The sequence below is a fragment of the Equus caballus genome, chromosome 7 (genome assembly GCF_041296265.1).
Source record: "Equus caballus isolate H_3958 breed thoroughbred chromosome 7, TB-T2T, whole genome shotgun sequence".
Lineage (NCBI taxonomy): Eukaryota > Metazoa > Chordata > Mammalia > Perissodactyla > Equidae > Equus > Equus caballus.
Genome location: NC_091690.1, coordinates 62,132,654 through 62,159,723, shown reverse-complemented (window position 1 = coordinate 62,159,723; position 27,070 = coordinate 62,132,654). Strand labels below are relative to the sequence as shown.

Here is a 27,070-nt window from a genome sequence, read left to right as displayed (position 1 = left end):
TGCAGACATTTATCGATGCAAAGCTTTTAATCCCTCTATCGTGCACTCTGAATCCCACTTACTATTCAATATGAAACATACAGTCACAGGTTTCTTTGGCAGACATAATTACATGCATCAATATGTCAAACTCAAAGCATTTTCTCCCTTACACTTACCTGACCAAAGGCATCTGATCAAAAGACAAAAATGAACAACTTTAATAAGTAGTTCAGTTTATCAGTAAGAGTCCAGAAGGTAACAAAAAGTACAAAGATAAATCTTTTTGGAAATTAAAACAAATAAATTTTACATTTTATTAAATCAGTAAATATAATCACCTGGGTATACTTTTATTAGCAAAAAATAATGATACTGATGATAAAGGAAAAGGAAAAAGGAAAAAAGAAAATGCACCTCAGACCAGAATACCATAACAAAAGTTTTGTGGAAGCTGCATTTTATTTGAAAATCCACCCATTTTTGCTAACATACATTTTAATATTGTAAACAAAAATAGAATCTGCAGAGACAATGCAACAAGTATGCTTAAACTCATGTACAGAATTGCTTTCCTACAACAAACTGTCCTTCTTAAGGCCCCTCTCAACCTAAACATTAAGATGTATTTACACAAAGCACCGATCAACAGTGCAGTTTAATTCTTTAACTAAACTCTTGCCTACACATTAACTTTAAAGATACTATTTCCCCTTATTTAAAAGGTACATGATCATAACATGGCATGAGCCAAATAAAAGGTTCAAGGATTTTGCCCTCTTCCCTCCCCCCATAACACCTCCTAGAGTTTTACTGAAAAGAAGGAAAGTCTTGAAGTGAAAGCAATTCCTCACATTCATTTTGGAAAGGCCCTAATGTCAAATGGAAAATAATGACATGCCAAGCACAAAGCAGTAAAAGTTCCTTCCCAATGCACTAATGCTGAATTTAAAATGTAGTGCTTCTCCTAGTCAGTGAACTGTTCCCTTGCAAAATCCTAGGCACAGAATTGACTATAAGGATTAATGCATTTATAATGCTTCCCTAAATCCCATAGAGACTGAGAATTCTTAAGCGATTCAGACCTATGGACTTGCCTTAAAATATTTAGTGCTCTGTATGCCAGCTGAAAGCATTCTGAATCAGATTCATTCTTATGGATAAAAATCAAACATACTGTGTACATCCATACTCATTTTCATAAGGAGGTTTGATACAATATTAATGTTATGTAAATTGATAATCATAAATAAATACAAATACTTAAGGAATGTCTACTGCAAACTGAATATATATTTTTTTTAAAAAGAAAAGTTAATTTTAGTTACTGTTTTTATATCTGTGAGGACTGGAGAAAAGAAAGATACTGCATAATTAAGAATTATGATTTTGATCCCCCCCAGAAGAGTCCTGTTGCATTACAGTAAAGGACACAGCTCTTCCCTCCAGGCAGCTTTTCCAAATACAAATTTCATACTTTCCAAATAAGGGCTTTTCTCGGTAGGTTACTGATTATGGGTATTAACAGAAGTTGAAAGAACTGAAGGGTTAGTCACCAAAAAGACAGATCTTAGTCTGAAACCATGGCAATTCTTGGCTTTATAAACTGTATTGATATGTTCTCCTATAGACTAGTCCCAATTTCCTTCATGGGCCTTCACTGGGTTACTGTAGCATTCTAGTGGAAGAAGAGAGTTTAAGAGACAGCAGTTTGGATTTTGCTGGAAGTAAGTATTAGCTGCTTGAGCACTTGTCTTTTTGAAATAATTCCATTCTCTTCCATCTAATTACATAAACTGTATCTGGAAAAAAAAAAAAAGAGAGAGTATTAGGTTATTTCAATGCATTGTAGGATGCCTTCTCCCAAACAAAAATGCTTTTGTGGCTTTTACCACTCAACTGGCCCAGAAGTGCTCATAGCATGCTTATCACAAACTCTGATTACAAAACAAAGTCAATATTATCAGCTTATCATGTGCCAGAACTCAATCTTTGAAGCCTAATTACAAGGCCTTCCAAATATCTTTCTAATTATAAAAACCAATGGGTAGGGGAAGAAAGAAGCCAAATGAACAATTTTTCCACAACAAGTTCAGAAAACCTCTCCATGAACACAAATATTCCATGTAAAAATCTCACTTAGGAGAGCAAAATTTGAATTATTTCCAAATGATATCATAAAATTAGAGATAATTAAGGAAACAGTAATGTTACGCTTACTAAATCATTTCTTTACTAATATAAATCAAAATCTGACAGAGCTACAAAGGAATACTTTTCAATAGGGTATCACTGTTCACTCAGATACTTCACTCATGATATACTTTAAACTGCTCATCCAAAGACACTATTGAAATAGATGTGCTAATAAACTGTTGTCAAAATTAAAAGAGTAGAAACTCTCAAAGATCTAGGTTTATCTCATTGGGGGCTAGAGCACCAAGAAGAACAAATTACACTGTCTTCCAGCAAAAACAGGCAGTATAGATCAAATGCAGAATCCGTCTCTCAAAAAGGGCATAAGTATTCACTTGCCCTTAATTTTTAAAAAATAAGCCATTTTTTTAAAGTGTTATTATTTTTAAATGAAAATGCATATATAATATATAAACCTTTAAATAAATTGTTAAAATGAATTCTTCACAACTATAGTACCCTGCCCATTATATTACAACTAAAGATGCTCCTTATCAAGTTCTAATCCAATGTGTAAAATTCTGTTGTTCTCTACAAAGCTTTTAAGACTGACTAAAACACCCAGTTTGTAAGGTGGGTATTTGATCTCATCCAACTGCTGTGAACCGTGGATGCTTCTATGTTAACATGAGAGATGGTCCTTTGATTTCACACCTTCTAATTATGTTAAAAGATGTTTCCCACAAGTTGTTTGTCCTTACGTCCTATCCTGATCTATTTTTATTCTTCACCTAAAAGAATGGAAAAGGAGAAAGAAGGGGAATCTAGAGTTCTTTAAAGAAACAAAAGAGAAGAGTGAATTGTGCTTAATGTTTGATAATTTTTTTAAAGCCTTTAAGTCCCCGTCTCCCCCAACAAGCAGCAATACCTAAAGTGATTTATAAGAAATCCTCCAAAGAGAGCTCTGCAAAAGGGTCCTTTCCTGAAGCTCTGTGAGGACTGTGACTGGAGGGGCTGGATGCTGCCGACAGCTGGGGGAAAAGAAGACAGAGAGAAGGAAAGAAAAAAAGATCTCAGAATGATAGAACATGAAAGCAGGAAATGTAATGAAAGAAGAAGTGGTTTTTGTTTTGTCATCTTTAATAAATACAAAGGCAGCCTTTGTAGAAAATGGAATTATTAAAACAAAAGTTTCAGTCACATGTCAAGTTAAAGGGTATCCAATGGCATGTGTTTTTCAGAAAACAAATTCTAGTTTCTGAAATTCCAAAGGAATAAAGTCTTTTACCCAAAAAGGTCAATAAAGTTGACCCATGGTTAAGACTTTTATCATATGTGTGTGTGGGAGACGGGAAGAAGGGTGTGCATAATTGTGTGTTTTTTTTAATTGAAGGAAGATGGCTTCCTGTGTCTAGGTTATCTGTCAAAAGCTGTGCCAATTCTGACCTCAGTCCAGACCCAAAGCATATCTAGCTGCAATATTCTTTCCTTCCTTCCTCATAAGAGGTAGAAAGTCCTCTCCTCAATGCTCACATTTTTTTTTTCACACGGAAGTGGCTCCTGCCTGTTTATCTGGACATGCTGTAGTTGATGTGGATACTCTGGGAGGTGAAGGTTGACCTTAGAGGTCACCTAATCCAACGGCCCGCACTACCCTAAATATAGGGAATACTTAAGATCTTTGATTCTGCTTCCTGTCTGAATACATTGCTTGATTCTTGGAATTTGCTCCTATCATTTAATTTGAATACACAATAAGCAGGTAGACTGTTGAACTCAATAACATATCCTTAGTATTCCTTCAAAGAAAGTTCCTGAAGAACCAAGATGTTCCTTTTCATATACGTACCTCCTTCACCAAGCCTACTTTAAGAGTATTTCAAACCAAACATGAGCCATTTAGTTTGGAACAAACTTTCAATTTTTTTCCCTTTCCTTGCATAAGATTGGAATATTATGAAATGAGCTGTCCTGTTAGGGATGTTCAATTGAGCATTAAATCAAAGTTGACTAAGTGGAATAGTTCCAATTCATACTTTAACATTCAAATCCTATAAAGGATTTCAAGCATCAAAATCTTGTCTTTGCTGGTTCAAAGTCATCTCATTTCTGCCTTTAAAATTTTTTTTTTTTTTGAGAAAAGCACTATAGAGAATGAATAGCCAATGAGTTTCAGCAAATATTACATCACAAGTGTATGCAATTTGTTGTCAAGATCAATTTACAGGTTTAGAAATTATCTTCAGTTATATTAGTGGTTGAGTCATTTTCCTAATCCATACCTTGTTCTCAGAAATAAATGTTCGAAGACAATGGGAAGAGACAATGGGAAGGATGATGAAATTACACAAGCAGCTACAGATGGGAGGACAGGATGCATGTTTGGATGTAGAGATTCAAATATCGTCCATGCAGAGACAGACTAAAGAGCAACTTAAGTGGAAAGACATCTCCTCCTTCCCCTTCAGCCCAACCACGGATGACCACGGAAGCAGAATGATTTTAAGTAAAGTGACCAACAGTTACTGAGGTGGAAGGAGTTTAAGATTAACTGGGTTTCTCTCCAAAACAGATTTTCTCTTTCATTTGAAATTAAAACAAAAGCAACAACAACAACAAAAGATTTTGCTTATTGCAGATAGATAGCAACCCCCAAATCATAAGTCTCCTGTGAGAGTCCTACACTAAGAAGTCTTCTTAAATCAGAGGCTTTCATGAGGGCAGCAGTCAGAAGACTTGACAGTTCTCAAGGAAAATGCCCTTGAAGAAAATGGTCAAAGGGAACACTTCTATTACTTCTGTTCTCCTGATTTTGTTAACATACTACCAGAGAGAAGTTCTAGAGGCTTACGAATAAGGATCAATTGACGAGGATCAATTTTCTTAGGGGGAAAAGGTGCTTGTTTCTGACTAATACTTCTACTGCCTATAAATATGTAGCCAGGTTAAAACATGAGAAAACAAGACTTAATATCCTGCAATAAGTTTCGTATCATCAATACCCATCTCAAGCAGATGAAACCATGGCCCAGTCTGGTTTGGCTGACTGCACAAAGTGCCAAGGACCAGGCTACACAGCCCTTGACCATCTGGTCCTACTCCTTCCCGGCACCTGTACCAAAGCACAGGCACACTATGGACTGGTGAGAAAGTAGTCAGCTCAGAGACTAAACAAGGAAAGAGAAGGAAAGTAAATATGCTGCAGTAACCCTATTAGTGCTCAAGGAAAGCAGGAAGAACAAAAGAACATGAAGGGGCAACGGGACCCTGGTGGGTGAGAAGCAGCAGGAGTGAAAAGGGCCTGAGACTACAAAAGACATCTGAAACTACAAAGGGCTGACTCTACTTAACATTCTTGTAAGTAAATTAAAAAACATGTAGTACTGCTAAGTACTGGAGAATAAGGAATTTAAAAAAAGAAAAAAGTCCAACTATCATTATTTGCAAAATCACCACATTTTACAAGCCAGCATAAGACAAATTGTAATTGAGTATTCCAGTCAAATCCTACTACAAATATGCCATCAAAAAACACAAAAACAGCCTTCTGCCCATTTATTTCAAATAACATTCTCTATACCAAAATTCCCACAGAGCTAAAAATATGAGTACGACTATCAGTTTGTTGAAATTAAATTCACCTACACCGCAACTAAAATGCCTTTTAAACAAAGTGGTCATTCTTATTAGACTAATACAGACATACTTAGTCTTACTTTCTCATTTTATAGGAAAATGAAATATTGAGAAACGGTGAAAGAAGAGCAGCATATCAATAAAAATACTGAAATTTACAAGTAATCAATGGCAACTCTTCATTGAAATTCCTCTACTCCCACCCTCTACTCTTTAAAAAAAATGTTGCTGAAACAAAAAAAAAATTCCAACATTATCTCCAGGGCAAAGAATTTTTAGTTATAGAGTGTTTTAGTATAATAAGAATAGAAATCATAAGCTAATTTTAATAAAAGGCAAACATATTTGGAGTAAAGGAATTTTAAAAAAAGAATTCTACTGATACACTAAACATCATAAAATAAAAATGGCTACTCCTTGATTATAATCCCATTAAACACCAAAGAAAGAAAATTTCAGGTTAGAACAAGAAAATAGTAGCAGTCTCAGAAAGTGAGACAGTACAACTGAAATCTTATGGGAGAATAAAGAATTGGATATTTAAGGATAAACCTCTGATACATATATCATTGGCTGTGCTTAAAAGTTTTAGAAGTAACTTTGCCACACCTTTACATTTGAATTTTTTAGTCACTCAAAAGCCTGGATAACAAATAGGAATGCTGTAGAGACTCATTTTGTCTTTGTTGGAGAAGCAAAGTCAACATCTTAAGAAAAAAATGGGTATACTTCCTTTGCCTGGGATGATAGAGCAGAGTTTTGTAGAAAGATAGAACTGAATCTAATCCTGGCTCTTTTATAAAATGAGGTTTAGAATATCTATGCCTAATACCTATATCTCCCTTTATAGCTGTCCTGAGAATTAAATGAACATATACATAAAGCATCCAGCATATTGCCTGGCATATATCAATTGCTCAAATATTAGCTCAACCTTCCCTATCACCTACAATCAGATGCTCATCTATTCTCATATGAGGCCCAGCTCAAACGTCATAGAATCTGCTGCTCTTGCTCCTCCGCTGTGTTGTCAACATTCTGTCTCTCTCATAAGGGTTCTTACTCTACTATCAACCACTCACTTGTGCTTCCATATTATACTCACCTTAGGCTCCCCAGATGTAAGAAACATATCTTACCTGTCTCTTGTTCAGCAATTAACAGTGACTTACAGATAGTAAGCATTCTATAACGTGTTAAGTTAAAATGCTTTTTGGTGATAGAACAAGCTCTGTATAAAAATGGTCTCTAAAGTGGGATACTAGAAGAAAATATCACAACTTCTCTCTTAATTTTTACCCTTTTACAATTTCTATTATTTACATTTTAACGTACTTAATATATTGTTGTAGAAGTATATAAATATAATTTATAAATATACATATTCTGAGGGTACATGCAAAAAGAATATTTTCCTAATATTCCTGTGCAATCAAAACATTCAGAGACTACAGCTCTAGTTAAGAGGATTCCACAGAGACATCAGCTACAAAACTGAGTCATAGAACAGTACTTTCTTTTTGGATAATGTTTAGTACACAGCCAGGCCACTCATGGGGCATTTGAATCCAGCTGCAAAGGGATACAAATACAGAGTGCTGCATTTCAATATTTTATATTAAAGATAATGCTATTCCTTAGTTGTCTCTGTGAAGGGTAGCTAAAAGAGGATTTCTCTACTGTATAAGGTAGAGGGTGGGCCCTGTGTGTTGAGTCTAGTGCCTTTGATAACTGCTTCTTGGGTGTGGGCTTAACAAAACTCCATCTTAGGATTCTGCCCATCAGTAACATCATAAAGTTATGCCAACATTACTCATGTCACCCTCAAAGCACTACTCATCTTGTCTTAGAGGGCATCAGTGATCTAAGAGCATTCCTCTTTGAAGGTATGTTTTATCTAAATCTCTCTAAAACTGAAGACTACTACTGCTGGAGTCTACCACTTAAAACTGGTAACACAAAAGCAATATGTTACTCCAAAATGGCATCTTAAGTCATCTCATTAGAATTATGGCAACCTGACAAAGTTAAAGAAAACCAAATTGGAGAGGGAAATAGATCACAAGGTTGCCTAAACTCATGACAAAAATATTATTAACTGATAAAGGCTAAAAATAAACAACATGCTCCATACATCAGAAATGCTTCCAAAGGTAAGAGAATTTCTTTTAAAATTCCATTTGATGGACGGGAATCATGAAAACTGGCTCAAATTATCTGAATAAAGTGCTCATTGCTGATTCACATTAGATTTCAACTTCATAACCTCTTGGAGACCAAAGACAATGAAAAGCTAAGGCTTATGTCAACTGGTACTATTAAGGAGACAAAATAATAATTAAACGTACCTACAATACACCACTTATTTGCTATTTATTAGAAATACAGCACATTTGTTTGGTTAAAAAAAAATTCCAAACTGTGTTCCACATATGAGCTTGAGGCTACCTGCTTTTACCTGATTTACATATTGGGCTTCCACTAAAAATATCTAAGGAGAAGAGTTCCCTAGACTTAAATATTTTCAAGAAAGGTTTGCCGCTTCCCCCAAAACAGATTAGATAGCTTATATGCTACACTAAATTGGACCAAATAAAAATTTTAATTATTATAAACTAAAGCTTGGTGCTTCAGAGTAACACCATCTCCACAAATGCTGAGTCAATTCAAGTGCTGCTGTATAGTCCTAAAGAGTGATATGTCTGATTCCTGTGAACAATGTCCACAGTCCATGGCCATGTGGACAATTCAGGCCCAAACGGAAACCATACTCAGCTGGGCTGCCCCATCCCCACCCCGCCAGGCACCACCGTAGCCTGTGTCTGTCTATGTGTTTATACGATGTCATAAGATAACAATGAGTCATAATTAAGGTTGCAAAATAATGAACTATGAATTATTTACAATCATTTGTAATCAATACAATTATTACAATAATTTGTAATGCATGGAAAGAAATATAAACTGTACTGTATTATAATAAATTAGAATTTGAGAACAGGGACAATTTCCGAAAATAGGGCAACCTTGTAAAATTTTCTTCTAAAAACAAACAAAAAAAGGTCCTTATAATCATCAATTAAAAAACACAACAAACCTCCAAATTTCTGAGTCAATTTCAAATATTTTCATTTGATCCTTACAGTAAACCTATAAATTACACTAGGTAAAAATGATCTATTTTTATAGATAAAGAAACTGAGGCACCTCAAAGTTACATAGGCAACTTGCCCTGAAAGACCTCGTTAGAGAGAAGAACAGTTGAGACTGTTGAATTGTATCCCCAAAAAAGACATGCTGAAGTTCTACCCCCCAGGACCCAGGAATGTGGCCTTATTTGGAAACAGGGTCTTTGCAGATGTAATCAAGTTAAGATGAGGTCACTAGGGTGGGCCCTAATCCAATGACTGACGTCTTTATAAGAAAAGGGAAATGCCATGTGAAGACAGAGACACAGGGAGAAAGCCATGTGACAGGCAGTGACTGAAGTGCTGCAGCTGCAAACCAAGGAAGGACTGGGGCTACCAAAGGCTGGAAGAGGCAGGAAAAGATCTTCCTATGGAGCACGGCCCTGCTGACACCTTGTTTTTGGACTTCTAGCTTCCAGAACTGTGAGAGAATAAATTTCTGTTGTTTTAAGCCATCAAGTTTGTGGTACACTTTGTGATTGCAGCCCTAGGATACTAATAACAGACTCGAATGTAGATCTGCTGACTCCAGGGGTGGTGCTTTGCTTCCTCTCTAAAACTTGCTATCCCAATTAACTTCAATTCAGCCAGAATTTATGGCTACATTTAACCTACAGGAAAAAGTTAAAGTGAGAGTAGAGAAATAATTTTTTAAAATGAACTTCCCTAGTAAATTTTAGACAGTCAATAGACCCCTGTGCTTTCTATAAACACAGCGCTGTATATGGTCACTGATGTTCATCATGAAGACTTTATAGAATTTCACAGTCACCCAAGATTTTATGAATATGCTCTGGTTTTAAGACAAAAAATCATATTTCCACCTTTTAGAAAGAATGTCTTCAGCAAAAAGCCAGTAAAAAGGTCTTATTCTATAAGTTGTCTTATTAACAATAGTGATCAGCAGACAGGACTCCTCAAATTTTTGTTTTGACTGATTCTGGTGTGCTCTGGGGAGTACAGAACCATCCTCACTTACGGTACTAAATCCCAATTCCCAAAGTAAATTCCCTCATGGCATCTTCTACTAGGCAAGGACGAATGAGTACAACACACTGCTGACAAGGCAAAAGGCCCCCTTCATAGAAAGCCAGCTGGGCAGATCAGCTGACAGAAGAGGCATTGCCAACACCCACAATTAAAACACCAAGAAAGTGGAGGGGAAAAAAAAACCAACCACTAAGCCCAAAAGGAAAGAGAGCCATTAGTTCTTACACACAAGAAAGTCATTAAAAATGCCATTTTTTGTAAGACTTGAATTATTCCAATATCTAAAGCCAACAGTGCCCCCATTTAGAAGGGTAAAAAGCACTCACAACAAGCCATTGTTTCCTTTCAGACACTTAACTGATGTCAGACTTACTTAAAATTGGCCATTACAAACAAAAACACAGCCGCCATTTTGCATCTTTAGCCATATCCTCCATAACCCAAACTGGAAATCCTCCATAAAAAAGCACCTAATACCAATCAAGAAATCAACAAAACTTTTAATATGCTTATTTTAAAAATTAAATGCCCAAATGTTAACACTCCATGGTTTTCATATTGCTTTGAGAAAACAGACTGATATGGGATCAGTATGAGTTTCTCATATAAGGAAGTACTAAGAATATAATAAACACAACAACCCTCCCCTATTAAAGATCTTCAACAGCATCTAAACTGCCTTATAAACATTCTGAAAGAATGTTACTTCACATCACAGTGACTTTCAAAAGAAAACTGAAACTAACTAGGTTAACAGTTTGATGCTTACTAACACAACAGCCGCAAACAATGGACATTTCAATTTATATTCCAGTAAGTACTAGTAAGATTTATATAAAGCACCAGTAAAAGAAGGCATAAGAGTCCCTATACTCCCCAAGTTAACAGACACACTAGCAATCTGTAACAAGAAAATACTGAGCAAAATTGTGAGGAAGTACAGAAGAGAAAAAAGTGTTAACCACAGGGATCTAGTATTTTCTACATAGTCAAACATCTAGGAAGATGTACTAACGTAGAACACATTTTTTTTTTTTTTTAAAGAGCTACCATTTTAGGCATGAACAGAAGAACATAATATCTATCTTTAAGGAACTAATAGCTACCTAAAAATATCTAAAAAATACAGAATAACCAGCACAAAAAATAGGAAGAGACCAGGTAAGTGTATAGAAGGCATAATTTCAATACTACAGTAGAGTCTATTAAATTAAAGCTATAACAAAGACAGTTTCCTAAAGAACAGAACAAAGTCTGAGCTAACAGCCATCTAGAAGGTATTAGCAATTGTGCATGACCTAGATACTGTTTGAAATGCCTCACTAAATAAGAAGACGACAAAACATATCTGGGAGGGCTGAGGTACTCTCAGAATTATTAATTTGATAGAACAGTAAGTAGACAAGAGACCAGGAGCTACAAGTTATGCCCTAGGCGAGTAATGGCTCCCAAAAGAAATACTTCAAGAAGCAGGGGAAGAGTTTTGGCAATAGCTGTAGAATCGGGATTTGATTAAAACATTCCTATTTTGGTGGGATTTCATTTACATTTTAAACTAACATTAACAATGTACAAAGAGATATTCCCTGTCCTCAAGCAATTTTTTTTCTTTTGAGGAAGATTAGCTCTGAGCTAACATCTGCTGCCAATCCTCCTCTTTTTGCTGAGGAAGACTGGCCCTGAGCTAACATCCCGTTCATCTTCCTCTACTTTATATGCGGGATGCCTACCACAGCATGGCTTGCCAAGCAGTGCCATGTCTGAACCCAGGATCCGAACCAGCGAACCCCGGGCCGCCGAAGAGGAACATGCGCACTTAACCACTGTGTCACTGGGCCGGCCCCCTCAAGCAATTTTTAATCCAAAAAACAGAGTAAAATAATGAGACAAAAAATAAAAGGTAATTCATCAAGGAAAACTGTTTTGGTTACAGCTAGCATTGAACAGACAAAATTAATCCAAGGGACTGGCTAAGAATCATTAAAAACTAAAGCAGGAGAAAATCACACCTACTTCAAAGACAGTTTAATTTTTAAATCATCAACAATATTTAATCATGAAATTAAAGGTGTCTTTATTCCTCAGGTAACAGTCATCTAATATTTTAGCTCATGGACACTACAGCCAACAAATTGAACCAATTTTGAATACTGCTATCAATCATGACAATGGTTAGAAGTAAGTGAAAAGGGAGATCAATGAGGAATAGAGTAAGTTACATGATGGAAAAGCAAACTTTTCAACCAGAATCACTTGACAAATAATATTTAAAAACTTTTATGGGTCAGGCACTGTTCTAGGAACTAGGGACACAGACGTAAACAAGCCACAAAGAAGCCTGCTTCTATGAGGCTTACAATCTAGTACAGGAGTCTCTTGCTAGATTGGATGGATGGATAGACAGACGATGGACAGATGGACAGATAGACACATGCGAGGTAGTGATAAGTTCTGTAAAGAAAATAATGCAGGATAAGGAAAAGACCTTTACATCTCAAAGACTGGACAGTAACAAGAGATGATTAAAGAATGACTAAAGAGAAAACTTCCTTTATGACAGATGAAGGACTTCTGGAAAAGACAGAGTAGAGCACTAGATACCTATTGAGAATTGTAAAGGCATGAGAATTGAAGAGCCTGAATATCCTACTTACTCATTACTAGTCTTACAAATAGGGAGACTTTGTGAGGTAGTTTTTAAGACAGAAGAAAAATGGAGGGGATAGCTTATATGTTCAGTTATATTTACATTCACCTCCTTAGACTTTTGAGTATAGAGACAAGATGCTGCAAATACTGCCTGTAGAAGATTATTCCAGTATCTACATAAAGGATTAATTTAGAAAGGCAAAGAATACAGGGAGACTGTTGTAAAATAAGCATGAGACAGAGGTTCCAATCGCGTGAAGGCTGTAGAATGCAAGAAGAGTGGATCCACTGATAGCAGAGGAACAATCAGCGGGACTTTGTGACACATGGAGAGCAAAGTGGGAAACACATGGAGAACAGAGTGGGAAAAGGAATTAAAAGTAACATTAAAAGATTTACGATTTTGACTTTCAGTTGATTCAAATGACTGTGTGAGGAGACTAAAGCCTCTCTGAGCTACTTCACTGCCACCTGATTTTCTCTTTTCCTACTTATCAATTTGCTTCCTTCATCTGCTTTTTTCAAGCATTTATACAGACGTAAGTACTCACCTCAAATCTGATATTTCTACTAGAAACTTACTATCCTCAAGTTCTCATTCTCTTCTCTTCTGGCATAAAATAATTAGGAAAAGGCATTTCTGTCTGTTTCTTTTCATGTACATAGAAATTCTCAGACTTTCTTGGTGTTTCACTGGAAGAGTGAGATGGATTTTAGAAGACAACAGGATATAAAACCTGGGTTAAGAGCAGACGCTGCGGGGTCAGAAATCTTTTTAAAAGGTAGACTTTTACTAAGATTTTAAAAAATTTTTATCATTTTTTTAAAAAAGCAAAACTCACATAAAATTTTTCAAGGTTGAAAGTATTAGCCAAAACTGTAGAAGATGTTCTTTATAGCTATAGTAGTTATATCCTGAATGTGTAAATATAGTTTGTAATCCAGCAGGAAACCCACGGAATTTGCAGAATGGTTCGCTGCTGACAAAAGGAAGACAGTGTTACTTACTATAATAGCCAGACGGGTTCAGTCCTGTTAGTAGAGAGGCAGTGTAGTACAAGTGAGCACTGGGCCAGGAATCACGGATTCCTGGGGATAGGCAGAATTTCACCATTTATGTAGCTGAAACTTTCCAAGTCTCAGCTTTCTGTATCTATAAAAAGGGATGGTGATACCAGGTCCATCTATGTTAAAGATTATTTCGAGAATAAGGTGAGATAGTTTATATGAAAGTGCTTGGAAATTGTCAGACAATATCCAAGCTTAAGGTGACGATATCTTCTGTTTCTGACACAGGAGCTTGCAAGGCAAGATCCAGACTGAGTGCAGGGTTTAGACACACACCAGGGAAAAAAGTTCTGTAGTCAGCAGTTCCTGGTAAATTTATAAGTCTAGACGGTAGCTTTTTTTCTGAAATACGTCTAGGTTCTCATCACTTAATCTCTTACAGCATAAAAGCAAATTAGTTCTTAAAAATAAATGATATATATCTGAAGTTAAAAGTATGAATTACAGAAAATAACCACAGGACATGAGGAAGACATATAATCTCCAGAAAACACTACATCAATAGTTAGGGAAATCATCATCATCTTAAAAGATTATCAAAATCTACTATGTTTTTTGAGCAAGTTAAGCTAGTACTTAGAACTAGTGCTGATAGAAGATAGACGAGAAAGGAAACTGTAAGTATACGTAATCCATTTTATAAAAACAAATGCATAAAAAGTAAATGACTTATAAAACAGTAATGACTGCATCACCCTGACTCCCAGCTATCGTCATTGTAAGTTTACACTGTAAAAAAATTACATTGTAAATACTGATTAAAGAACAGTTAAAGGAAGAAAAGTTCACTTTAACATGTACAAGGGGATAAAAAGAGGCATCTGGGCAAATATATGAATTGCAAAGAATATGGATTTTACCTCTTAATGAGAACTACATTCACTATCCACTCTCAGTTACTGGCATTCCCCAAGATGCCAATTTATTAAATGAGTTCAACGCTCAAAAAAGCTGAAAAATGAAAGGATCTTTTGTGTTTCACTCATCTACAAAATACATAGAGACTACATTCAAACTGGATCAACACAAACTACGGCAAGGTAACACTATATGAGTTGGCAAATGTAATATTACACGCATTCAAGTGGGAAAGGAACAACAAGGCCATCACCAAATGCTCACGGAAATGTTTTTAAATAAGCATTAAACACATAAAGTAACCAATCAGTTGGCATTGGAAGCAATGTAAGAAAAGGAGGAGTGCTTTAACAGCTGCATGTAATAATTTCTGTTAAATAACATGAGCAGAGCCACAGACATGGAAAGATAAGCCATCCTATCACTTCACAAGGGTCTCATCCCATAGTATGCAGCCAGAGAAGTGAATAACGAACTTCGTGTCTCCTCTCCTAACCACAACAGGGAGAAGTTTTTTAAAGAAATTAAGTCAGCATGGCATTTCAAGCTTTTTTGCCCTTTTTTTGGTTTGTTTTTAAATACAATCCTTAGTGGCAGGAAGTTATCTAATAAAAAAATAACATTCACAACTTTCTGAAGACTTGTCAAGTTTCACAAACATCTCAAGGGCAACACCCTTGGTTGTAGCACCATTCAAGCCAAATCACTGGAGCTCTGAGTTCAAGGTTTCCCAGGTTCACAAAGGAGAGCAAGCCAGAATCATGAACAGAAAGTAAGTTCCTTAACCTCAGAAAAACCATCTTCTGGATCCACCAACTATCAGTTATCAAGAATTTTCCATCTTTAATATCTGTAATCTGTGTGTCCTTTCCTTCCAAATAATCAGTATACCCAAAGGCTCTTAGGTGAGAAAGATATGAAGCAAATAACATCCACTGTGAAGAGGAAAAACAGTAAAAACTAGTTTCCCAAGTTGTATAAAAGGATTTTTAAGTATTATGTTCTTTCTTACATCAAGGACATTTAAAACAGTTACATGTAGCACATTAATACCTGTGCTCCTGATACAGGACCAAAGGGGTTTGGTGGTCTCATGACAGGCTGGCTGTATATTAAGGTTGGTTGTGTCATCACAGGTACACTTCCCATTTGAGGTGGCTAAAAAAATAGAAAAAATATCAAGTTAAAGGATGTCGACTCACATCTTCCTTATTACGAGTAAGTAAACAAGGATGACAGGGATAAAAAGCACTAGTCCTTTGGTTTAACTCAAAGGGAAAATTCCTGTAAACACAAATAAGACTGATGGCTACAAATTTTTAAGAGTATTTTTTTGTATGGAAAGTCTTTAAATATGCTCATTTTTTAAAGTTTATAAAAAAGTTGCAAAAAGTTAAACCTTTTTATAGTACAACAGACAAAATAATCTGGACAGAAAAATTTCCAAATTTGCCAGCTTTAGACATGGGGAAACTTAAAACTTTAAAACAGCTAAGCCATTTCAAAGTAATCTGCCTTGGTGTATCAAATCAAGTTCTTATGCTATTATGTAGGTGATCACAAGTGAACACAGTTGATTCTTTGAAGAGGTTTACTCTCTATGGTTCTTTCATTTTACTTCAGACATTTTCAGAGAGAACCAAGAAGAGGTTTAAGTTACACTCAAAGAGATTAGTTCACTCTTGAGTAACTGAAAACAGAATTTCAACCAACCATCTCTTTCTTTAAAAACTACCACTCCATGGTATAAAATTAACATAATAAGTGACAAAAAAGAACACACAGAGATCATTGCATTATTTTGGTTAAAATGCAATACTCTAAAATTTTATCTTTGTACAAAGTTTTATTTAACCTTTCAAGTAGACTCTTATTTGTAGTGAGAGCTTCACTTTAACTTTACGGCCTGAGTTTTTGCACAGACTCCTTTCTTAAGTAATGACCACCAATCCAAAAGCTGTGAAACTTCTTCAAATGCAGGAAAAGAGCTGCTTCCATAAGGTGTAAATAAAGTAGCAGAGCAGCCACAGCAGCAAAATCAACAGATGCAGCACTGCTTCCTACCAGCAACAGTTCCTCAAACATGTACAGTTGGTTGAAGTCACTACCTCCATTTCTTATCTCAGTGAGTCTATATATTAAGAGAGTTGGGAGAGTAAGGGCCGTCTAGCATGTGGACTGTGGGCAGCTTAAAGATTAAAGGACTGTTTTTGTACTATACCAATCGTTGTCACAGGAAAATTTCTCTGGCCTTTAGTAGACTAAATTTACCCCTATGCAATTCAAGAAATGTTAATTCCTTCCTTCCTTCTCCTACAGTATTAGGGTTATAAGACCTCATTGGTATTAACGTAAGGTCACAGCAACAAAGATTGGAGTTAACATTAATATTTAAATGAGTTTTTAATAAAGTATAAGATGTCTAGCAAAAGTTATGAGGGGAAAAATAAGCCAGTAATACTGTGAACATTAATAACTGATATCTGTTGTATGACGACTATTCTAGAAATACTTACAAAACCAATGCTATGGTACAAGGTTCTGTGTTAGGCACTAAGGGTGTGTGTGGCACTAAGTTCTTTTATCAGTTAAGTTTTTAATAAAGGTACGTTAAGTATGAATTAACCTATTTTCAAAAAGTTGTGTCCGGAAAAATACTTACGATTCCATATCCTATCATGCCTGTTGGTGTAGTAGCAGGATAGGCCATTACGGGGGGTGCCTAACAAGGTGAAAGAAAAAATAAACAAGGAAGTATAATGCATGTATCTTAACTGAGTCCAAGGAATTAGTAGCTGTAGTTCCACTAAAAAGAATTGCTAAGACAGCTGTGATTAAATGTGACACTTGTGATCACTAATAACTGTGTCAATTAATGCTCAATGAAAAGTGTCTTGAAATTAGCAGAAAAGCAGAATTATTAGAAAGAAAAAAAAATACCATTTAAACTTAGATACAACAGTGATCTAAGATTTCAATGTGCTTTTACAGCTTTAAAAATCATCTGAGTTTGAAAAATATTCAAAGTTCTAAAATTTAAAGCCTATCACTATCATAAAAAACGTTTACCCAGAAAAGGTAATATTACTGAATGTTTTCCTAAGTACTTCATTTTTCGAGCAAAGAAAAAAATGTAAAGATCTCAAGTCAATTAACAGTCTGATCTTCAAAAAAGTTAGTTTCTATGGCCCCCATTCACTCTTTTCAAAGAACCCCGAAGATTTTAAACCACTATTAAGTATGATTGTTTCTATGAAGCATATGATTCTTATATGGAGTACGTATATTAGCATTCCTTCTGATTTATTCCATAAATTATTTAAACTATCTTCTGCAAATGCTTTTATTAAAAGAGCTGCCTACCACTACGATGTTTAAGTTCCACTCCTCCTCCTACTTTAACTCATGCTCTGTACATACACAATCTGAGCACAGAATCATTTTAGATATATTTGCTGTCTTAACAACATTCCCTGTGTGTGTTATCTTATAATGAAAACTGAAACTAAATACAGGTGAAAGACCAATAACACTGCTGAAACATAAAAAATTAACTGAAATTATATGGCAATTTGAACATATGCATGGAGAAGTTAAATGAAGCATAACTAAAGTGAACAGTTAAAAGTTTAGTATTTGAGTAAGCATGTAGGACTATACTGGTTTCTCCCTACTTAAAAACCAAGAGCTGCAAGAGCAGTAGACAAACTGCCAAGTACAGCAGAAGCCTGTAAGATTTCATGCAATTGTTATTTTCAACATTACCACAATCAACATTTCCCTTCATTCAGAAGTCATCAAGTGCATAGTGGCAGCACAGATACACACACAGACACCCAGCCATCTGGCAGCAAATGGCAGAATATTAAGCAAGAAAAAAAATTTATATTTCCCATGCCACCACCAGAATCAATTCTGCAACATACCCATGAAATCAGTAGATGCTAGGAAGAATTTTTGGCACATTGAAAATCTGAATGTGAAAACAAGTAATAGCTGGAAGTTATGAGATTCTGCTAGAGCAGTGGTTAATAGCATGCCAATTTATTGCAAAAAGGCTAGTTTTTGGTCACTTACGTATTGTGGAAAATGCATGCCATTCTGTTTTTCCCAGGGAGAACAATTACATAATGCAATAACACTGGATTAGAACAAGTACTTACACAACAGAAAATACACAGAGAGCATTTTAGTTCACATGTACATTCATTAACTACCTAAAATCTCTTGTATTTCCAGTATCTAATGGAAGAACATCTCTACTAAAACACTATCAAGGTTGACAAGGGACATTCAGTCTTTGGCATCATCCCCTTACATACGTAATAGTTTATTGACTACAAGGGTCATTAAAACATAAAATCTATCAGTAGTTGTCAACAGTGCAAAATTCATTGAGTCCCCAAAACAGAGTTGCATATACAATGTCTATCACAGAAAAAAAAGCAAGCAGTAATTAAAATAATTTGTAGTATGACGTCATTACATATTTTAATAAAATACCAATGAAGTTGTTTTAAATTAAAAAAATATTTAAAAACCTTGACAGTGTTTATGGATTAATAAAAAGGTTAGAAATGTAAAGAAATGTCATAAGCAGCAGTTTATCTAAGTAGTGAATCACATCACCAGCCCTAAATGTTAGGCATTAAAAAGAATCTCTATAAAATACATACATACTTGAACAAAACCCTTAAGAGATGATACACATTACCATATACAACACAGTGTCAGAAATACTGCTATCTGATCATCAGCTTACATACAAATTCTAGATGATGAGATGCCTATTACATTCTAGTAGTCAATCTTAAGTGCTATCTACAAACTCTTAATAGTTCATATAGATTAATACTAATTTAATACAAAATAAGATATGCACTGCATTTTCATATCAGCGTTTCGATTTTTATCATTCCTCATATATTATCAATGTATGATTCACACCTGAGGCTATAAAATCCGCTAATCAAGTCTTCTACCATCACCTAGCCAGTGGGGTGTGTTACAGTGGAGGAAAGCACTGGATTCAAAGTCACGAGGGACGGATTTCAGTTTATATTTGCTTTCTAGTTGCTTTGCGCTTGAAAAAAATTACCTAACTTTATCCATAAAATTGGGATGATACCTGCCCAAACTCCCCTAAGAGTACACTTGTTTAAGACTCAAGATTGTGTGTGTGTGTGTGTGTGTGTAAAAACCTAAACCACTTAAACACAAGGTTTTATTATTAGTGATGGTAGTGATCACCATCAGTGAAAAACTGCTGCTTTAAAAAGGTGGCTTAAATTTCAATATTATTTTCCACTTACGAAGACTGAAGTTAACAAAACTCTTTAGATATTGTCACACAAAATTTTATCAGTATAGTAGTTTTAGCTCAGCTCTACTAATTTTAACATGTAATTAACCCAAGGAAAACAGGGCAATGCTCTGGAAGGGACTTAATAACAAGAAACTGACTATAACAAGGAAAATGGGGGTCTCTAATAACAATACGAAGACTACAATGTGTGGTCTGTGTAATCAAAATGCTGTAAACTTTTACAAGAAAGCATGCATCAAATTTTTCTACAAGAAGAAATTCGTTTTCTCTGACCCAAGGAGACTTGTTGGAATGGTACAACAGCAGCTGACCAAGGAAAGGATAGGGGTATAGCCACAAAGCTACTCTGGACAACCACATCTTATAGTAATTGAAAACATTAGCAGAACTTCTTCAGTACAAGAGGCCAACTAATTAATTAGCATAAACAATTCTCATTATTCATATATTCTGTGTTTGCAAATCTGCCTATTTACTATAATTTGTTTGTAATCCCAAAATCAACACTTGTGATGCTTTTGAGGTCATTTAGACATGTATAGAGTGGTAAAAAATTTGTTGCCAATGCATTCATTCCCAGCTAAGGTGGAACAAGGCAAGGGTCTGCCTTGCTTCAGCTCACACATGAAGATGACCAGAGGACAGAGAAGGTAGGGAATATTGCAGCATTCTGCAAGAAGTTTTGGATCTGGGGCCAGGTGGCTAGGGCTAGAATCTCAACTCTGGCACCTGTTGGTGGGGTGGCCTCAGGCAAGTCACTTAACACTTCTGAACTTCATTTTTTCTTTTGTAAAATAAAAAAAAAAAACTACTAGAATGAGTTTTTTAGGACTTAAGATTATACTCTATGTGAGATGTGTATATATATGTATATATACACACACACAGTTGATTCTCCTTATTTGCTGCACTTACGTTCTTAAAAAATCACCCTAACACTGAATTAGTGAACACTGAACCATTCCTAGGGGAAGCGTGTGTGTGTGCACGCACGCGTGTGTGCGAACCTTGTGGTTCAGTGTTTGGGTGACTTTAAGAAAACAACTGAAGCAAATAAGGAGAATCAACTGTATAAATTACATGACAATATTAACAAAACCCAAGTAAAGTACAGTTTCTTTACCAATGGTAAGATCAGAAAAAAATGAAAGATTTTATATTCTAGATGAATGAATAATATATTTGAGACCAGCAGTAGAGAGGAGTGATTAAGAGCATATACTCTGAGGTTAGGCTGCCTGGGTTCTAAAAACCCACCCAGTCACATAACTCTGTGATCCTGGGCATTTTACTTAATAAGTGTGTCTCCATTTCCTCATCTGTAAAACAGGGACAATAACAGTTACTACCACATAAGGTTAATTTGAGGATTAAAAGTAAAATTACATATTATTTATTAGAATAATGCCTGGCACAAAATAACCTCTAAATAAATGTTACTAAAATGTACCTGGCAAATATAGTCAACTAAGCTTCCTTTAAAGAAATACAAATTACTCCTATTTCTAAAACTCTGTTAACAGTCTTTCCATTTATGCCTATCACTTTAAAAACATTTTCATGTTACACAGTGACCTGACACATTCATGTTAGTATATCATGAGCTTTTTCAACTCACCATTGTTGCAGCATTCCAAGCAGTTGTTGGGGCAACCTTTGGTTGCCAGTTAGATCCTCCAGTTAGCTTCTTTTCACCAGGCTGACTCCAATTTACATCACTTTAAATAAACGTAAGTGAGAATATTAAACACCTGTAATTCTGAAGTTTCTTTACTATATATTTAGATTGAACAGAGCATTTAAGATGCAGGTGACATCTCTATACATACTTCCCAGGTAAAAGCCAACTCAACCCTAAATGGCACATGGGGAAGAATACAAATAAAACACTCACTTCTTAGTGGTTCCATTTCCAATGCCAAGATCTAGAACAGGAGAAAAAAAGAAAGCAGTTAAAAACTATACTCACTTTTATAAAACAGCTTATTTTAAAGAAGATTAAAGAATCCAAAGAATACTTACTACCCACAAGGTTGGCTAAGGATGAATCCAAGTCATCAGATACTAACTTGTTAGGTGGGAGTTTGGCAACAGGAAGACTCTGGTTCTGAGAGGCCACTGTTGGTTTGAGAAGTCCACCTAGTTCATCAAAGCCTTAAAGTTACAAACAGACGAAATAGGATTTGTAAGGAACTTTACGGTGCTACAGCTCTCTAAAGGAAATCTCTGCCTTTTCTCCTTGTTTGTTTACTGCAATATTCCTCCCAAAAGATGGGCAGTAAAAAATACTCTTAAATGGGAAAAGGAGAAACTCACCATTTAGAAGCGAACTGACTGAGAAGGCTGTATTTGCTTTGAGAGAAATCATTTGTCTTATTTTATGACAAAACTACATTAACGTTAAAGGGGATGAGGAAAGAAGTAGTCAAGTAAACTATTCTTATTTCAAAGTTGTGAGAGAGAAGGGAATGGAATGTAGTTCTCTCTCTCACCTGACAAAATTTTCTGAAGACTTGCTTGCACCCAAAGCAATATAGGTAAAAAATACATCTCTGTAACTTTGAAAAACATTTCTTTTAAGAAATAATATTTTATAGAGTTTTTTATACTCTTCAAAGTGGAGAATGTAAGGTATATGTAAAACAGTACATCAGAAGCAAGTGAAAATGAACCATTAAATTATCTTTTCTCTTCTGTCTAAAACCAGCTAACCTAAATTATACCTAAGAAATTGCTAAACTATACTCCAATTGCATTAAACCATCTAGTAAACTAGAACAATGCTTGGAAAATAAAATAAAATCCCTTAAGGTTCTCTACCAAAGTGCAGAAGGGAAAGCAAATCCAATCAAACAAACCCACTAAAGGACTCAATAGCATAATCTAGGAATACTAGAGAATCTGAAAAAGAGAGTCACCAAAAATGGTGGTGCATGAAATATGAACAATTGGTCTCTATGTCCTTTATCCTTTTTTCCAGCAAAACAAACTCAAAAGGAAAAAGTCAAATGCAGCAAAAAATATAATATAAACCTTATTAGTGCACAGAAAAAAAAAACCTCTTAGTCTATACACATTCTTTATAAGCTTGCTTCTTATACTTTTTGGATAATTAATTGCATATTCTAAAATTAAGAATACCTCAATACATTTCTTTAAAAGGTTTGAATTTAATTACTAACCAAAATCAAAGGCCACCCCCTGGTAAGACCAGAATTGTCACTCTTATAGGAACTCACTCTTTACAAACTTCAAAACATCAAGATATTAAATGGAATCATTTAAGTGGAAAGCTGGCTCTACAGATTTATAAAGTTGTTTGAAGACAAATGGACAAGCATACTATAGTAAGAATTATCCTCAAAACAACAAAAAGTCCCTGCACCCAAAGCTCTGATATTTAATACATTCTAGCTATTTACCTCAACAAGTCAAGGCACGACAGGTTCTATTTTCGTAATTTTCAAAAAAGCCAATTTCATTTCAGTAAAGGCAAAAATGGAAATGACTAGGGGCTGGCCCCATGGCCTACTGGTTAAATTCAACACACTTCACTTCAGCAGCGCAGGTTCGGTACCCAGGCATGGACCTATACCACTCGTTGGTGGCCTTGCTGTGATGGTGTCCCACATACAAAATAGAGGAAGACTGGCACAGATGTTAGCTGAGGGCAAATCTTCCTCAAGCAAAAAGAGGAAGATTGGCAACAGATGTTAGCTCAGGGCAAATCTTCCTCAGCAAAACAAAAGAAAAAAGAAAAAAAAAAGAAAAACAAATGACTAAAAGGTTACATCTACACACAGTCACTAGCAACTTAGTCTAATCCGAGCAAAATCTTTTTTTCCCCTCTCTTATTTAGCTCTGGGAGAAACAAAATCTTCTCAGAGTCAAAACTGCCACTAAGAAAAGGATAACAGTTAATAGTCCCTTGAAGTTCCCATCTAGTGGTTGGAGAAGGAGGGACAACTTCTTTGGCTACTCTAATCTATTTACACATGTTAAAAGGAACATTATCTGTCCTTACACAGAATCTAAATTAGACTATTATAGTAATCTTAATAAAACAATATTTTCTTACCCCCAGAATCTACAATAACATTGGTAGATTTATTTCCAAACACAGATTCAAAGTCAACATTAAGGCCAGCTGAAGGATGTGGCTGTGCAACTGGAGAAGGAGTGAATCCTAAGAAAAACCAAAATGGAAAAAAGCTCAATTCTTTAATAACCCTACATTTACAGCTCTTTAATAATGATGACAACAGAATGGAAAAAACAATAAATTCCACAACAAAAACAAAGCAAACCCTTCGAGAAAAATATTTCTTACACTACCACATCTTTGTGTGGTGATTACATTTTCCATGACAAAATCATCTCACTCACAAAGAAAACTAACAAAAAAGCAACTGAAGTTGAACTAATAGTTATATCACAAATAAAATCTTCACTTATTTTTTACTTTAATTTTATATGCTGCTGATGATTAAAAAGCTGAACACATCTCAAATTCCAGAATTTTACACGAGGCAAAATATATACACAATGTAAGGGATCATTTGGGAATGAAATAAGTATTCTATGGTGCTTTAAAAAAATATGTATTTACTTAGTACCCCCAAGAGTCTTTCTTCCTCTACCTACTCACCTTCCATATTTGTCTCTCCTTCCTTTCTCTCTCTCTTCCTTCCTTCAATGGTTAATCAAAAGCTATATGGTCTAAGTTCATTTGAGAAATGACTGGATTTTGAAAGTACAACCCACTAATCCTTACGTTTCCCCTTGTGGCCAGATGCTTTTTGAATACCAAAGAAACAACACCATTTTCAACTCCCAAATACCCTCTAACTTCAACTTACTACTTCCAATGGTGGAGCTGACAAGCATACAATCAAACACCCTAATTTATCTAACTCTAGTCTGAAATTTCACAACATACACAGGAAACCTTACTCTTTCCTGTCTTGTGTTACACTGATGTTAGTGGTATTAAGCCAAAAGACACCCAGCTCATGTCTCTGAAACCAGACTATGCTGAGGTAACAAAGGTAAGATTTTCAACTGTGTGAGGTTGTATTTTTGTGAGGTGAAGTTCTGAATTTCTAGGGGCTGAAAAGAAAAACATTTAAAAATATGAGGGCTGTCACATGACTCGGGGAGATTTCAATCACTGAGTATATATCCAAGTAGGGAATGGTCCAGCAAGGATCACAAAGAAGGAATTCTTTCACTTTGAGAAGGCAGTAATAAATGGCTACTAAGTTCTCTTCCACCTCTAAATTCCAAAAAGTCAGAATGTTAAAAATAAAAAATCTGATATTAGAGGATTAATAACTATATCATTAGGGAGAAGTTAAACTTCTGAGTCCTAAACATAGGCTCTCTCTCTTCCTTTCTCAAGTTTCTGCTAATGGACTTTCAGTTGGTCAGAATCTCACTTTGAATTCTTAATATACACCACCAAGATATCAAGAAGTACAATGATATTGTACTAAAAAGACCAATCTTAAGAAAAAACCGTAAAAAGTAGGACAAGATTTGGTGAGAAGTCCAAGAAGGTCCTCAAAGACAGAGAAGCCAGAAAGCAATGACTGATTATTAACAATGACTCATACAGGCTAGTCCACATCAATGATACTATTTTAAAAGTAGCATTTTACACCATAGTATGAATATTCTGCACGGCACAAATTTTTAAGAATGTACCAGACTGATATTATCCCATAATTACATAACCCTTAAAATACTCAACTCAAAGATACTGGCCATACAATGAGAACACGAACACTATCAAAATACAAGATAATTTAGTATATAAATCTAACCACTCCTCAAAAGCTTCCTAGAATTCTAGACTTACCAATTTAACAGCATTTTAAAAGGTACAAGCTGTTTAAGAATCACACCATGGGCTTACTGGTTCTTCTTATAATTCCTTACAAAAAGAACCAATGTATCCACTCAAGAAAGACAAAAATCTATCATACTTAATTATTTGTCCACGCTACTATCACAGTGTAAGAAGCATACATACTGTTCTTTAAATCATTCTGGAAAGAATATCTTAGCTACAGTATCACTAAACTTTAGAAAATACATGGAACAATAATTTATAACTAGGATAGTATATCAAATTCCTATTTTCTCCTGCTATGTTGTCCCAGCTTTCTAGAATTTGGTTGATATCAGAGATATGCCTATCCTTTATAGTAATACAAAAACAACTTCATTACTTTCTGTAAAGCCAGGAGCCATCTCCTGAGGTCCCTGGGGGCACCAATCTGTGAAATTACCATATTATTACCTAAAAGTATAAAAGGTTTGAAAGGATATAAAGTAATCCAGAGCTAGTACCTCAAATTTAAAAAGTCTCTACACAGACAAAAGAAAAAAGCAGAAAGAAAATTTTTCATAAATTGTAATAGCTGACTGGCTACCAAGGAAGTAAGCAAGGTAACAATCTTTTAAGGAATTAAGGAATGCTTGTAACATACACACCTTCTAGGTAAGAGCTCTGCACTATCATTTCAAAGCACATCATCAACTATAATGGCCTTTTGTCCTCGAATTACTTTTTGGGACAGTGTCAGGATTGTCAACCTTTAATCTTTAAAAGTTACTTAAAACAAAGGTACAAAACTGATACCACCATTTCAAAAGGGAAATTGTGGGGACACACACACAAAAAAGATTAACAGGCTTTCCAGAGTTCAGGTTCACTTATGAAGTAATCACTACATTGAACTGCCTACTCTTTCATTTCACCATGGCCCAGTGAAAAAACTGTCACTGACCAGCACCAGTTCAAAGATTAACATGTAGAAACCACTGCCCTGCAGGGCAAATCTCAAGACGACAAGAATAAATTAACTGAAAAGGTACAAAATGAACAAGCTTTGGGGAAAGAAAGGAATTCCAAACACCTTTAAGAAAAACTAGCTGGTTTATTAATGGATTGTGGTGGTAGTTTGTAATAAATTAGGCCTCATACATTTTTATGAAAGTAACTGCTAATATTTATTAAATCCTATTAAACACTACACAAGGGCTTTATAAACAGGGTACTATTTAAACCTCACAACAAGCAATGAGATAGTTATTATTATCCTCATTTTACAGATGAGGACACTAAGAGATCAAACAACTTGCCCACGGTCAAAGATGTACTAAGTGGCGGAACTAAGACTCAAACACCTCAATTTGTTTGATTTTGGAATGAATTAGGGGTTTTCAGTTCATC

General features: G+C 35.3%; 1 protein-coding gene across 34 annotated transcripts in view; it reads right to left on the bottom strand.

Annotated features, from left to right (window-relative positions):
• Positions 1-422: 422 nt before the first annotated feature.
• PICALM (phosphatidylinositol binding clathrin assembly protein) overlaps positions 423-27,070 on the bottom strand; it is a 103,554-nt gene continuing 76,906 nt past the window's right edge. For 5 of the 34 annotated variants that reach the window (XM_070274218.1, XM_070274208.1, XM_005611990.4 and 2 more), the window contains 9 exons: positions 23,909-24,016; positions 21,853-21,984; positions 21,725-21,755; positions 21,449-21,548; positions 18,582-18,605; positions 17,167-17,226; positions 15,558-15,662; positions 3,044-3,146; positions 423-1,781 (listed from right to left, as the gene is read on the bottom strand). In XM_070274218.1, the coding sequence (XP_070130319.1) occupies positions 3,054-3,146; positions 15,558-15,662; positions 17,167-17,226; positions 18,582-18,605; positions 21,449-21,548; positions 21,725-21,755; positions 21,853-21,984; positions 23,909-24,016 (653 nt within the window). In that variant the 3' untranslated portion in view covers positions 423-1,781; positions 3,044-3,053. The remainder of the gene's footprint in view (positions 1,782-3,043; positions 3,147-15,557; positions 15,663-17,166; positions 17,227-18,581; positions 18,606-21,448; positions 21,549-21,724; positions 21,756-21,852; positions 21,985-23,908; positions 24,017-27,070) is intronic. The other 29 variants (XM_070274220.1, XM_070274211.1, XM_070274210.1 and 26 more) reach the window with 7 other exon arrangements.